This window comes from Penaeus chinensis, chromosome 2 (assembly GCF_019202785.1).
Source record: "Penaeus chinensis breed Huanghai No. 1 chromosome 2, ASM1920278v2, whole genome shotgun sequence".
Classification (NCBI taxonomy): Eukaryota; Metazoa; Arthropoda; class Malacostraca; order Decapoda; family Penaeidae; genus Penaeus; species Penaeus chinensis.
The window spans coordinates 31,294,963-31,309,962 of NC_061820.1; the positions used below are offsets into that span (position 1 = coordinate 31,294,963).

At 41.2% G+C, this 15,000-nt stretch overlaps 1 protein-coding gene across 5 annotated transcripts in view; it reads left to right on the forward strand.

The window, feature by feature from the left end:
* Window positions 1-8,022: 8,022 nt before the first annotated feature.
* LOC125029937 (protein PRRC2C-like) overlaps window positions 8,023-15,000 on the forward strand; it is a 29,643-nt gene continuing 22,665 nt past the window's right edge. For 4 of the 5 annotated variants that reach the window (XM_047620128.1, XM_047620145.1, XM_047620152.1 and 1 more), the window contains exons 1-3: window positions 8,023-8,175; window positions 13,720-13,855; window positions 14,329-14,598. In XM_047620128.1, the coding sequence (XP_047476084.1) occupies window positions 13,775-13,855; window positions 14,329-14,598 (351 nt within the window). In that variant the 5' untranslated portion in view covers window positions 8,023-8,175; window positions 13,720-13,774. Of the gene's footprint in view, window positions 8,176-8,423; window positions 8,567-13,719; window positions 13,856-14,328; window positions 14,599-15,000 lie in introns of those variants that run through there. The other variant, XM_047620137.1, reaches the window with a different exon arrangement.

The following is a 15,000-nucleotide window of genomic DNA, read 5'->3' on the forward strand; positions in this document are numbered from 1 at the left end:
TCACAAAAACAGCAGTATACATATATATATATATATATATATATATGTGTGTGTGTGTGTGTGTGTGTGTGTGTGTGAATCTCTCTCTCTCTCTCTCTCTCTCTCTCTCTCTATATATATATATATATATATATATGTGTGTGTGTGTGTGTGTGTGTGTGTGTGTGTGTGTGTGTTTGTGTGTGTGTGTGTGTGTGTGTGTGTGTGTGTGAGTGTGTGTGCGTGTGTATATGTATATGTATATATATATTAATATATATATACATATATATGTATATACATATATATATATGTATATACATATCTGTATATATATGTGTGTGTGTGCATACATACATATATTTATGTATACATATCTATATATATGTTTGGGTTTGGGTTTGTGTGTGTGTGTGTGTGTGTGTGTGTGTGTGTGAGAGAGAGAGTGTGTGTGTGCGTGTTGATTTTAGAAGAAAGCAAATTACACACACTGCGACCGATAGAAGATAGATATACGTTCTTTGAAGAATTTAAAATCACTCTGCTATCGACAAGCCTTTCAAATAAATATATCCAACCCTCCACACAGGAAAAATGTGTAAAGCATGTGGAAATGGATACAAAATACCAGCTGTCAGTTCACAAGAACTCCAGGTCTTATCTAAAGAGTTATTAACCGAGAGCAAGCCAACGAAAGGTATCTTTTATTAATGACCAATAAAAATTTCAGCAAAGGCGGCGAGGTAAAGGAATCGTCCCAGATAATCATAAGGAAAACGAGCGTAGAGGGGAAACTGCGTAATATTTATTCAAACATTTTTATTTTGATATGTCATAGCTATTCATGGACTATTTGCACCTGCTTCATTATCTATTATCGCGTACATGTTACAAGTTAGATAATCATTACAAATCCTCCATATCTACAAGTCGTATATCATGCATAATCGTGTAATCATTATTCCTGTGATAACATTGACAAGACGATAAGGCACGATAAGATACCAAGTGAATACCGGCAGGACATTCTTCAATATCGCCAAAGCAAACGTTTGTGCAAATCAAGAGAAGAAAATAACTGTGCCATTATTTCTGCATGTTAGCTTATCAATCAAACCAGAAACATCAAATGCGTAATATTTCTCAAGATAGACAAGAAAAAAAAAAAGGTAAGACAAAAATTACTGATGAAAGAAATGTGACTATCCGAAAAGGATTCAAAATTAAAATTTATTCATTTCATTTTGCTCATTTCTATTTTTTTCATCAATTTTCGAAAAACAATCTATATATCTCACAAGCGACAAAAAAATATTTCATAATCAAAGGGTTCACGAGAATTAACACGTTTATTGCAAACATATAAGTTATAGCCAGTGAAATGTTGTCACTGATATTAGTGAAGATATGTAGTATATGTGGTTATTTATGAAAGCGGAAATAGCGAGTTATGAGATACTACTAATAATAATGATAATGACAGAAATAATAATAATGATAATGCTAGTGATATTGTTGATAAAAAATAATAATGATAATGATAATTATAATAATAACAATAATGATAATAATAATAATAATAATAATAATAATAATAATAATAATAATAATAATAATAACAACAATAGCAATAATATCAACGGCAATTAAAATAATGTGTACGTGTGTGTGTGTGTTGCTGTCTACATGTATGTGCGCTTGTGACTGTGCGGAACGTATAATTACTACATTAATACGTGTGCTTTATCCAACATAAGAATCTTAGCAACAAAAAAGCGACCACCCGAAAGAATCCGAGAATTCAGCTGGGCTCCTCGACCGATCTTGCCCTAACCTCTCGGACTCCTAACCGCCCTCCCCTGTCCGTTTACCCTGTGGTCTGCGAAAGAAAAGTTTTAAAACATTAACTTCTTGACTACAACTTTGGCAAAACTTCGCGATTCTTTTGTAATCTAATCAAGATTAATGCCTATGTTTTCTTTTTCTTTTCTTTTTTTTCACCGTGCGTCTTCCTTTTTGCGGGAAAAAATTCGATCGTTAAATCTCCTTTCCTTTTTCCCTCTCCTCTCCCTCTCCTCCTCCTTCTCCTCTCTCTCATCCTCTTCTTCTCCTCTCTCTCTCTCTCCTCTCCTCTCTTCTCTTTCTCTCTCTTCTCCCCTCTTCCTCTCTCTCTCCCTCTCTTCCTCTCCTTCCTCTCTCTCCTCTTTTCTCTCTCCTCTCTCTCTCTCTCTCACTCCCCTCTCTCTCTCTCCTCCTCTCCTCCTCTCTTCTCTCTCTCTCTTTCTCCTCCCCCCCCCCCCCCCTCTCTCTCTCTCATCTCTCTCGTCTCTATCTATCAACTACTATCTATCTATCTATCATCTATCTAACTATCTATCTCTCTCTTACTTTCTCTACTCTCTATCTTCTCTCTCTCTCTCTCTCTCTCATCCTCTTCCTCTCTCTCATCTCTCACTTACTCTCATCTCTCCAGTCTCTCTCTCGTCTCTCTCACCATCTTCTCTCCTCTCTCTCTCATTCTTCCCTCTCCCCCTTCTCTCTCTATCCTCTCTTCTCTCTCTCTCTCTCTCAGTCATCTCTATTCTCCTCACTCATCGTCTCTCTCGCATCTCTCTCAATCTTCATCCTCTCTCTCTCTCTCTCACGTCCGCTCTCCCTCTCTCTCGCTCTTCTCTCTCTCTCTCCTCTTCATCATCTCTCTCTCTCCATCTCTCTCACTCCTCACTCATCCTTTCTCTCCAAACTCTCACCTCCTCGCTTCTTTTCCTCTCTCTCTCTCTCATCTATCTCTCTCTCCTCGTCTCAACGATCATCTCTCTCCATCTCTCTCTCTCTTCTCTCTACTCTCGTCTCTCTCGATCTTTCTCCCTCTCTCTTCTCTCTCTCTCTCTCTCAATCATTCCTCTCTTCTTCTCCTCTCTCTCTCTCTCTCAATCCTCTCTCCTCTCTTCTCTCTCTCTCTCTCTTTCTCTCTCTCTCTTTCTCTCTCATCTCTATGTCTCTCTCCTCTCTCTCACCCCCCCCCCCCTCTCTCTCTCTCTCTCTCGCGCTCTATCTATCTATCTACCTATCTATCTATCTATCTTATCTATCTATCTATATATCTCTCTCTTCTTTCTCTCTCTCTCTCTCTCTCGCTCTCAACGTCTCTCTCTCCTCGTCAGTCTCATCTCCTCTCCTCTCTTCTCTCTCTCTCTCTTCTCTTCTCTCCCCCCCCCCCTCTCTCTCTCTCTTGCTCTCTCTCTTCTCTCTCTTCTCTCTGCTCTCTCTACTAAATCTCTCTCTCCTCTCTCTCTCTACTCTCTCATCTCTCTCTCGCGTCTCCTCTCTCTCTCTCTCTCTCTCTCTATCTATCTATCTCTCTCTCTCTCCTCGCTCTCTCTCGCCTCTCTTCTCTTTCTCTCTCTTACTCTCTCGTCTCACTCTCTCTCCTCTCTCTCTCTCGTCACTCTCTCTCATCGCCTCTCTTCTCTCTCTCTCTCTTCTCTCTCCCCCCCCCCCACTCTCTCTCCTTCTCTCTCTCTCTCTCTCAAAAAATCTCCCCTTATTCTGACCTCATCATCATCTCATCTCTCGCTCTCTCCTCGCTCATTCATCTCGCTCTCTCTCTCTCTCTCGCCTCTCTTCTCTTTCTCTCTCTTAACTCTCCCCCCCCTCTCTCTCTCATTCCCACTCTCTCGTCTCTCTCGTATCTCTCTCTCTCTCTCTCTATCCCTCTCTCCTCGCTCTTTCTTTCCTCTCTTTCTCTCATATCCTCTCTCTCTCACTCATCTCTCTCTCTCGCTTCTCCTTCTCTCTCGTCTCTCTCTCCTCTCTCTCTTTCTCTTTCTTCTCTCCTCATCTCCTCTCTCTTCACTCTCTCTCATCTCATCTCTCTCTCTCTCTCTCTCTCTCTCTCTCTACTCCTCTCTCTACTCTCTCTCATCCTCCCTCCTCAGCACGAAAGAGACAAAGTATATTGTATTCACAAAGTGAAGAGAGAGAGAGAAGAAGAAGAAAAAAAGAAATAAGAGAGAAAGAGAAAGAGAGAGAGGAGAGAGAAGAGAGAGAGAGAGAAGAGAAAAGAAAGAGAGATAGAGAAGAGAGAGAATAAAAAGAGAGAAGAGAGATAGGAGAGAAACAGAAAAAGAGAAGAGAGAGAGAGAGAAGAAATGAAAGATAAAAAGAGAAGAGAGAGAGAGAAAAATGAGGAAAGATAAAAAAAAGAGAGAGAAAGAGAGAAGAGAAAGAAAAGGAGAAAGAAGAGAGAGAAGAGAGAGAGAGAGAGAGATAGAGAGATAGAGAGAGAGAAGTTTGGGAAAAACTGATAATACTATCTACTTAAGAACAAAAACAATCAGATACACACTAGGAAGTAGAAGACTGATAAACAACTTTTTTAGGGTGGAGAATGCAACCTCGATACTGATACATTCGAAAGTTTTGCAGATCAGAGACGAAAAAAAATTCCAAAGATATCACTTATTAAGTTTGTTTCCTTTCTTCTTCTTTCTCATCTCTCTTTCTCTCTCTCTCTCGTCTCTCGTCATCTCTCATCTCTCATCGAGATCCTCTCCGTCTCTCTCTCTCTCTCCTCTCTCTCTCTCGCTCTCAATCTTTCTCTCTCTCGTCTTCACTCTCCTCTCTCTCACTCCCTCTCTCGACTCTCATTCAACTCTCTCTCTCAAACTCTTCTCTCTCTCTCTCTCTCTCTCTCTCTCTCTCACTCTTTCTCTCTCTCCTCTTCTCTCTCCTCTCTATTTCTCTCTCTCTCTCTCCACCCCCCCCCCCCTCTCTCTCTCTCATCTCTCTCGTCTCTATCTATCAACTACTATCTATCTATCTATCATCTATCTAACTATCTATCTCTCTCTTACTTTCTCTACTCTCTATCTTCTCTCTCTCTCTCTCTCTCTCATCCTCTTCCTCTCTCTCATCTCTCACTTACTCTCATCTCTCCAGTCTCTCTCTCGTCTCTCTCACCATCTTCTCTCCTCTCTCTCTCATTCTTCCCTCTCCCCCTTCTCTCTCTATCCTCTCTTCTCTCTCTCTCTCTCTCAGTCATCTCTATTCTCCTCACTCATCGTCTCTCTCGCATCTCTCTCAATCTTCATCCTCTCTCTCTCTCTCTCACGTCCGCTCTCCCTCTCTCTCGCTCTTCTCTCTCTCTCTCCTCTTCATCATCTCTCTCTCTCCATCTCTCTCACTCCTCACTCATCCTTTCTCTCCAAACTCTCACCTCCTCGCTTCTTTTCCTCTCTCTCTCTCTCATCTATCTCTCTCTCCCTCTCTCTTCTAATCTCTATCTCGCCGTCTCTCATCTCCTCTCTCGCCTCTCTCATCGTCTCTCTCTCTCTCTCGTCTATCACCTCTTCCCTCTCACTTCTATCTCGTCTCTCTCTCTCATCTTATATATTATATTATATAAATATATATGATATATATATAATATCAATATCCCTCTCTCTCTATCTCTCTCTCTCCCTCTCCATCTCTCGCACATGATCTCTCTCTCCACAAGTCTCATCATCTCTCTATTCTCTCTTCTCTCTCCTCATCTCTCTCTCTTCCCTCTCTATCTCTCTCTCTCTCTCTCTTCTCTCTCTCTCCTCCTCATCCCTCTCTCTCTCCTCTCTCTCTCTTTTCTCTGTATATATATATTATATATATAAATGAAATATATATACAGATCATATGTAATCTTTATACAGTACGCTATGTATATATGTATGTTGGGGTGTCCCGAATGTTGTACGTAACTTTTGGTAAAATGAAAGAAAAATGAGAAAATAAATACCCCCTGTTTTAAATAATAAATGGGAAAGCCCGGGCATTCACCCCTAATTTTGTCCCTACCGCATCTGTTTTAAACCAGCCGCGTGCCCATAGAAGTGGGTCGGCCCATTTCGAAAAAACCTTTAATCGTACTAAATTTTGTCGGGTTTTTGGGGTCGAACAAATTTTTTAATTTGCCCGCGAACGTTTAAATTTTCTACTCCAAATAACAAAATGAGCTTCATCAGAAAAAAATGAAAAAAAAGAAAAAAGAGATGCCCCTCCGCGTTTGGGAATTTCATCTTGTGGTTGGTTAAATAACAGTTATCATTCTAAATATCCCCGGCCCGACCCGGTTCTTTGCATTTCGTATTTGTGTTTGTCACTAATTTTATCAAAAATAGAGTAGCCGAGGTCAGTCGGCGGCCGGATGTGCGAGAGAGAGAGAGTGGCGGAGTCAGGTCGCTCCCCCCCCCCCCCCCCCCCACCACCACCACCCACCCACCCACCGCTCTCGCTCCTCCCTCCTATCGATACCAAACACATCTAGAAATAATCAATTGGATCGAAATTTAAAGGCCGGGGAGAGGGAAACCCCCCCCCCCCCCCTTTTTTTTTTCCCCCCCCTTTTTTTTTAATTTTAATTTTTTATCTTAGTTTTTCTCTCATCTCTCTCTCTCTCCCGATCCGCCCTATCTCGTCCTCAATACTCTCTCATCCTCTCTCAATCATCTCACTCTCATCCGTCATAGCTCAATCTCGTCTAGTCTCTCTCTCTCTCCATCTTCTCTCATCTCCTCTCGTCTTCTCCTCACTCTCTCTCTCTCTCCACTCATTCTCTCTCTCATCATCTCTCTCTCTCTCTCATCCTCGCTCTCTCCTCTCTTCCTCTCCCCCATAATATATAATATATACAATATATATAATATATATATATATATTCATGTGCGTGTGTGTGTATGTGTGTTTTGTGGTGTGGGCGTGGGTGTGTGTGGTGTGCATGGTCACCCACACACACACACACACACAAAAAAACACACACAAAACACACACCCACACCACAACAAAAAAAGCTTTTTAATAAAAAATTATATTTTAATAAATCATACATTTTTATCTATACCCTATATATAACACAAAATATATATGCCCCAAATGAAATAGAAAAATATACTGAAATTATCCCTATCCTCTTCTGCGGCCGATAGAAGGACATTGATCATTAAATTTAAACCTTCCCATCTATTCCACAATCTATTCTGTACACCCACGCTCCCTCTCTTCCCCCCCCCCCCCCCCCCCCACCCCCCCCCCTTCCTCCTTTCTCTTTCCCCTCTCTTTCTCTCTCTCTTTTCTCTCTCTCTCTCCTCTTTTTCCTCTCTTTCTATCTATCTATCTTTCTTTCCCTCTCCTTTCCTCCCCTCTTCCAGTCCCTCGCGCGGCAGAAAGAGAAACGGCACATTGGACCAGCTGTCTGATTTCCGTGCGCGTCGTTCCCCCATCAGCTGACGTCGCGGTCAAGTGTCAAAATATTCGCTGCGGGTATGCGTTGACTCTCACTCTTCCGCAAGAGCGTCGAGTACCGCTATTCCTTGAAGACTGTCCGGTTTCCGGTTTCTAGCTACTCCTGTCACCTTCGCGTAGCCAATGACTCATTTTCGTCGCTCGTCTGGTCGCGGTCTTATTCTCTTAATTTATTTATCTTCTTCTGTGTCTGGACGGTCAGTTGGATCGGATTTGCGCGTTGAGATGAAGAATAGAAAGCGAGCATAAATATCGCTAGAAAAGCATACGTTGTCACGTACACAGTTTACGGCCGGAACGTGCATCTGGCGCTCGGGAGTCCGTCAAGCGAATCTACCGGTAGTAGCGATTAGAAGTATAATTCGCTTCCTCGATCGCTATCTTGTATCATTTGCATAGAAGTATACTCAGCATATTGACGAAAGAATAGCACAAGCGCCGCCTATTCGTTAATGGAAGCCTCTATCGAGTTGATGCAAGTTTAAATTCCCCGCCGGACGACGGCGAGCAGACGATCTCTCTTTTTGAACTGGGAAATTTTAGGTAAATAAGGTTTTATTCTACCGGCAATAAGATCAAGTTTACGGTATCTTTGTACCGTTTACATATCTAGAAAAATATTATCATGTCTGTTTCAGCTCATTTAAGTGCCCAAACTTGTGTTTTTATTAAATAACAGGGTAGCCGGGAAACGCAATCCTGAGTAAAATCGGCTGCGAGGCCATGGCGCGGCGCCTTGTGGGAGTGACGTCATCAAATCGATCCCGAGAAGCTTGCTAGAGTTCGCCATTTTGACATTCGCTCAGAGGAGCGTAGTGTTAGTGAAATTATCGTAAAATTCTGTCGCCATCCGTCCCTTTACCTCTATTATTAGGATAGGATTAATTTTTCAGTCATCCGTCATTGGAACGAGCCCAGGTAAGTGGTTATCGGAGGCATTTTTGGGGCGAAATTCGTCCAAAATCGTAGCAGACGACCCAGATCCATCGGCGGGTTTCCGATGGTGTATTCCGATGTTATTGACCAACTCTCGGGACGCACGGGCGCTGGAGAGACCCTGGGCCGTGCACACACTCCATCCTCTTGGCACGGTGGGTTGTGGGGGTGCCATGGGCGTGGGTGTGGGCGGGGTGGGCGGCGGGTGACGCTGTTGGCAGCCGATGGGTGTTCTCTCGAGGAGGAGGTCACTTCCGCCCCTTTTCCTCGCGGGTTTCGGGCCTTTGGGCGGCCTTCGCGGACGTGGGCGGCGTTCCTAGGCCTTCGTGGGCTCGAGGAGGACCCCACGTACGCCCGTGAACCAGTAGTCCATGTAAATACAAAGTAACAAGAGTGAGAGAGCGAAAGGAACGAAGGAATCCCTGCCGTGGAAATGTGTTCTACGATCGTGTTATTATGTTTGTGTTCGGCGTTTGTGTGTCTCTCTCCCCGTTCGCGAAGGAGAGGAACAGGGAGAAGGCAAAGGCTGCGCTCCCTGTGTGACCTAGGGTGACTTACGAAGTGGAAATAGGAGGACGAAGGATAACTCGTTTTAATCGGGGTTTCCTCTTTGTTTTGTCATTTAAAAATGGCAGTTCGGATTTTCCCCTTTCATTGCGGAATTCCCTTCGCTTTCCCGGAGTCGCCTATTACTACTCGAGGTTTCAGGTTTTCTTACAATCTTGGCCTTAAGTTCGTTCTTGTTATCTGCTTTATTGTAGGTTTCCTGTGTGCGGTTACACGTTACCCTTTCTCTTGGTTCTCTTATCTAGGTTTGTTATTGTTCTTTGAATCTCAGAGTATCAACCTTTTTGTCTTTTGTGTACCTGGAAATTTCCATCTGCAAGATGCTTTTGGTGGGTTTTGAAAAATTTTAAGTTCTGGAAATTGTGCCTTTTTTCATAATGGAGAAATCTCTGACAAAAGTGAATGGATTTTTTTCTATCCTAAAACAAAGGAAGGAAGTAAGAGGGGAAAGGAAATAATTAAGAATAAAAAAGCAATGATAAATTGCTCAAGAAAATTGAAGAATTATTGCACTTTTTGCCATGACCCAAATTTCTTCTTCAGTCACTGTGTGAGTGTCTGAGTCTTTGTTAAATCCATCTCCCTTTTGTGCTTTGGATAATGTCTTATTTTTATACCATTAGAATTATATTTTCTCTTGTTTTTATTGTTGCATAGGTGTGGTGATGTGTAAGTAGACCAATACTGTGAAAAAATGTTTATTAGTTTTTATTTTCTACTGCTGCTTTTTTTAAACCTTGACACAGAATAGGACAGTTTGTAGCAAGGCCAATTCAGAAAGCTCCTAAGATGGCTACCATGGAGGAGGTTTGTTTAGATGGTGTTAGATATTAGCTGTTTTTTCCCCTGTTTTATTTGTTATATTTGTTTTAGGTTTGTTATTTTTGTCACAGGCTATTTCTTTATCTATGGGTTTGGATTAATGATTGATAGGCTGGATACTATCCTTGTTTGAGAGGTTTTAAAGTTGATGTTTTATAACAATGGGTGTGACAAAGATTTGCAAGCTTAAAATGATCTTGCTCCTCAAATATTAGATATTAGCAGTACTTGATTATATTCTGTAATTTTTTTTAGATAATTGATATTACGGGTGAAGTGTTTAATAGGTTTTGTTGACTATGGTTGAATTATTTATTATGGCTTGGTTTTTGTAGTTTAAAAAGTGGTTAATGATACCACAAGCAGAGCACAGAGATAGAGGAAAATACATTGCCATCTTATAAAGCAAATGAGACTTAACCCCTTCACGACAGATCACGTCTCTGGACGTCATAACAAACCGCTCAAAATGTGGCATGCGACTGTACGCCGCGGCAGCACGCCAAAGCGCTCCGAGGCGGTGATTCGTCTTGATGTACCGAACTCCCGTGCTCAAAGTCAGTGCATTGCCATTGATCACCAGAGCGTAGAGTTTATTTATTTATTTATTTTTTAGTTTTTAGTTTTTAGTTTTTAGTTTTAGTTTTCTACACCCGTCACCAAGGGGTTAAACAACACAGGTACAACTGCTGTGGCCTCACATTTACAGTGAAATGACAAAAATATCCACTGCATATCAGGGTCCTCAACACCATAATACAGCCAAAGTTCTTAACCCTTTGCTGCTGGGTGGCATATATGTACATGCCATGGCCTTCCTGGACAATATTCTGGGTGGCATATTCATACCTACCATGGTGTGCCAGTCCTGTTTTCCGGGGAGATGTACAGTCATGCCATGCACGCTATGGTGCCGACACGATCCCCCGGCAGTGGGAACCTGTCACTATGAATACAGCAGGGGAGAGAGGGAAACCACCCTGTGGCATAGGTTTAATGTCACGTTTTCTATAAGTTGGTAGAGTGAGAGAGATTGTGTGTGTGTGTGTGTGTGTGTGTGTGTGTGTGTGTGTGTGTGTGTGTGTGTGTGTGTGTGTGTGTGTGTGTGTGTGTGTGTGTGTGTGTGTGTGTGTGAGGGGGGTGGGGGGGGGCTTGAAAGGATTTATATCAGTAGTTTCTAAACCCTACACTGACAGTACCAGAAGTCTATGGATATCATACATTCTGGAGTTCTGGCAACCATCCAGCCATTTGGCTTGGGAGGCCACTACGTGTAGCGGAACTTCCCGCTCGACTCTAGTGCGCTGTGATGCCTATAGCCATTCCTGTCATAAGGAGTTGTTTATTCACGACTGCTATAGGTGTTCCTGGCCGTAAGGGGTTAAAGTGTGGTATGACTTATGATTACTATATAGATATTTTTAAATGCTTAAATTGTAGCAAATGTTGTACATAAGTGTTAAGTTTGTCAGTATCAAATTGTAAATTTTTTATCCTTTACTATAGGCTTTTGTGAAACTATGATATTTCAGGTTTTATTGGTGGAAGTGTTTCCAGAAATGCAATTGCTTGTATGTATGTACAACTTGAAAGAGCATAATTATTTTGGGAAACAAACATTGTGTGTTCACTTCCTATTTATCAAGGCAGACTCAAGTCTCTCTCTCCCTCTCTCTCCCTCTCTCTCCCTCTCTCTCTCCCTCTCTCTCCCTCTCTCTCCCTCTCTCTCTCCCTCTCTCTCTCCCTCTCTCCCCCTCCCTCTCTCCCCCTCCCCTCCCCCCCTCCTCCCTTCCTTCCCTCCCTTTCTCTTTCTCTTTCTCTTTCTCTTTTTCTCGCTGGTAATTGTTTTGAATACCTTCACATGACCGATTATGATTATAGTGGTTTTGATGGATTCCTCTAAATCTTTACTACCCAAGTATGCAGGACTTTTGCCATGGAAACTCCTCAAACCCCGTATTGGCATCAATAGCAGGGGCGTGCATGAGTGATACCAGGGAAACTTTGGGGTAAAATATAAATAATATAATTTAAACCTATCTATCGTTATAGTACAAACAGATGAACGTCATCCAAAACCTACAGATTACCAGTAAATCTGCCATACAAGTTTAAAACCATCCAGACATTTGCTTTTGTCCTGAGGACCCCTACTGACGTCCTCTTTCCCAGGTCCGGGGTCCATTCCAATCACTGTGCCTAGTGCCATAGTGATCCCCCCTCCCCCCTACTCAACCAAGTAGAATAAGTCAGTTATTGGCCAGTTATTGCTACATAAGGAACCAGTTCAGGTTCCTTCTTGTACGTGATTGAGGTTTGTTAGCATTTACAGAAGCCAGAGCATCACTTGTTTTAGTCCATTGCTAAATAGTTATTCGAATATTTTGTTTCTAGACCTGCAATGTCTTTTTCATGTTCTTATTAAATTAGTTTTTAGAAATACATTCACAGCTTTCTTTGATAGTGATTGAGTTCTTGGTTTTATTTTTATCAGACAGTACATATTAACCCAATGGCGACGGGTCACGGCTATCGCCGTCATAACAATACGCACGATGTGAGGCGTGCGGCTGTCCGCAGCGGCGCCGCGCCAAAACGCCCCGAGGCAATGATTCGGCTTGATGGACCGATATCACCCGCTCAGAGTCGGCGCGCTGCCGCCGTTCGCCAGAGCGTAGAGTTTTTTTTAATTTGCTATACCCAGCGCCATTGGGTTAAAGTTGACACTTGGTTATTGAGTATGTAGGCTACAGTGGTAAGAATGGTACCCAAATAAGAATTATTATATGTTATTGTGATACCTGCATATGAAACTAACACCACAATCTTTATTCCTTAAAAAATAGGTAATATAAGGGCTCAATGTTACTTAAAAATAAGGTATAGAAAAATAACCTTACCGACAAACTTGATTTTGATCATGTTGCCTTTTTGGCAACAGGTGCACTTGCCAGAGACTAATTCCCTAACACATTATAAAATATATAAGCAGTCTTCCCTTGGGCATCATCCCCTTCAGGCATTACCCAAGCAGGAGAAGGGTGATAATGGGTCCGTCCCCTACCCCCCCAATGTCCCTGGCAAACATGGTCTCCACCCTGGTGTGCACAGGAAGATAGAACTGACTGAGTAGTAATTTTTATCCTTTATCTGTGACTTACTGTTCATGTCTACAGATTATTTCTGATACCAATGACTTCAACACTTTCTTCTCTACATGAATATCTTTGCTCTAGCTTAGTATGCCCATACTGTAAAGATTAACTGCCTTAGAATATAATATTTATAGAATAGAAAAAAACATGGAACTGTTGAGGATAGGAAATTTGTAAAGAGCAAATTCTTTAATCACAGCCATTGTGTGTAGTTAGTAGACCTCCTTGACAATTTATAACAGAGCAGAAAAGCAGGCCAAACTCTGAGGTCATGGTGATCATTTGACAGGATCATTCACAATTTAACATTTTATTTTATTTCTTTGTTAGAATTGTGTCCTATATGAAATAGGCCCTAGAATCCATTTATCTGTCAGTTCTATGCCAATTTTGTAAGAGTAATCTGTGTTGCCAAATTTTACTGTATTTTATTAATAATAATGATATAAAATAAACACATTATCCTTTGGTAAAACAATATAAATATCAAGATTTCTTTTAGACACCAACAGAATACAATACTTTATAAATAAAACTGCTAAGGTAGAACTGTTTTGAAGTTACAATAGATCAGGTGAAAAGGTGCCTGGTAATTGATTGGGTGCAGCTTGTTTACATTTAGTTATTTCTTAATCAGCAGCAGTTACAGGCTCTGCCAAGTCAGCATGACTTGTCAAACATGAGTTTGCTAGTGTAAGGGAAAAAATATTACTGTCAGACTATAACTATTTAGGTGCTAAATTCAACCTTTTTGAGATCACAGTTGAATAATTGTGGACATAGTAGGAATCCTAAAGATGTAATTACAGCATTTAAGCTATTATATCATATCCTTATAGGTATTTTGTTGCTTCAGATTCATTCTTTATGTGGTGATGTCTATATGTATGTATCACAACTGCCAATGTTATTTTTATCATGATCATTACCACCTTTTCAACAGCTCAGCAATATCAGGTTTCTTTCCTCTTATTCATTTCAGCTTAGCGGTTCGTTCCACAGGTTCCTCAGCATCTAAATGAGCGCCTGTGATCAGCATGTCAGCATCGTCCGGGTCACAAGCAAAGGGGGAGAAATCAAAGAAGTTTCAATCGCTGAACATAAATAATATATTTAAGGTGAGTCTTATGTATTCTTTTATGTGTAGTCATTCTGGGTTGTTGGGGATTATTGAATTGCTATTAAGCAAAAGAAAAAATTACCATTAATAAAATAATAATAGTAGTAATCTGTCAGTTGATAGGGCATATATATATGATTAATTGAAAAAGCCTTTCTTACTGGTTGAGATGTGACTCCGGGCTTCTTTCTTTCATGAAACAAATTTTCTTTGAGTGATATTGCAAGTTCAGGTAATTAGATCAGTTACTGTGACTGATCATTAATGTATTATCATGATTATCAAAGTCTTCTCCTTAATTTAGCTACTGGTTTTTCTTTTCTCATTCTCACTCCCTGCATTTGTTGATTAGGCCTTACAGATTTGAGTGTCTTGAGAATCAGTAAATTAAAAGCAAAGATTAAAAAAAAAAATAAAAAAGTAAGAAAAGTAGGCTATACTTTGACTGACTTTTATCGGTTTCTCTTACAGGGTAAGTCTATTGAAACAAACCAGAAGACTGTAATTCAGAAACATGGCATGCAAAGCCTGGGTAAAGTGGCGTCCGTACGGCGCATGCCCCCCCCTGCAAACTTACCTAGCTTGAAAGCAGAGAACAGCGGCAACGACCCTAACGTGAATTTGGTACCAGCCGGTGGACAAGGATGGGGAAGCAAGGCGGAGGAGACAACCCCCGATGGGGCCTCAACCCCACAGGAGGGAACACCAACTCCAACACCACCTCTCGAAATCACTCCCAAGGTAGGACTGAAATCCAGACCAGACACCCTTTCTCTTTCTTTCTTTCTTTCTTTCTCTCTTTCTTTCTCTCTTTCTTTCTTTCTCTGTTTCTTTCTTTCTTTCTCTCTTTCTTTCTTTCTCTGTTTCTTTCTTTCTTTCTCTCTTTCTTTCTTTCTCTGTTTCTTTCTCTCTTTCTTTCTTTCTTCTTTCTCTCTGTTTTCTTTCTCTCTTTTCTTTCTTTCTTCTCTTTTCTTTCTTCTTTCTCGCTTTCTCTCTCTTTCTTCTTCTTTCTTTCTTTCTCTCTTCCTTTCTTTCTCTCTTCTTTTCTTTCTCTTTCTTTCTCTTTCTTTCTTTCTTTCTCTCTTTCTTTCTTTCTTCTTCTTCTCTTCTTCTTCTTTCTTTCTCTTCTTTCTTCTCTTTCTT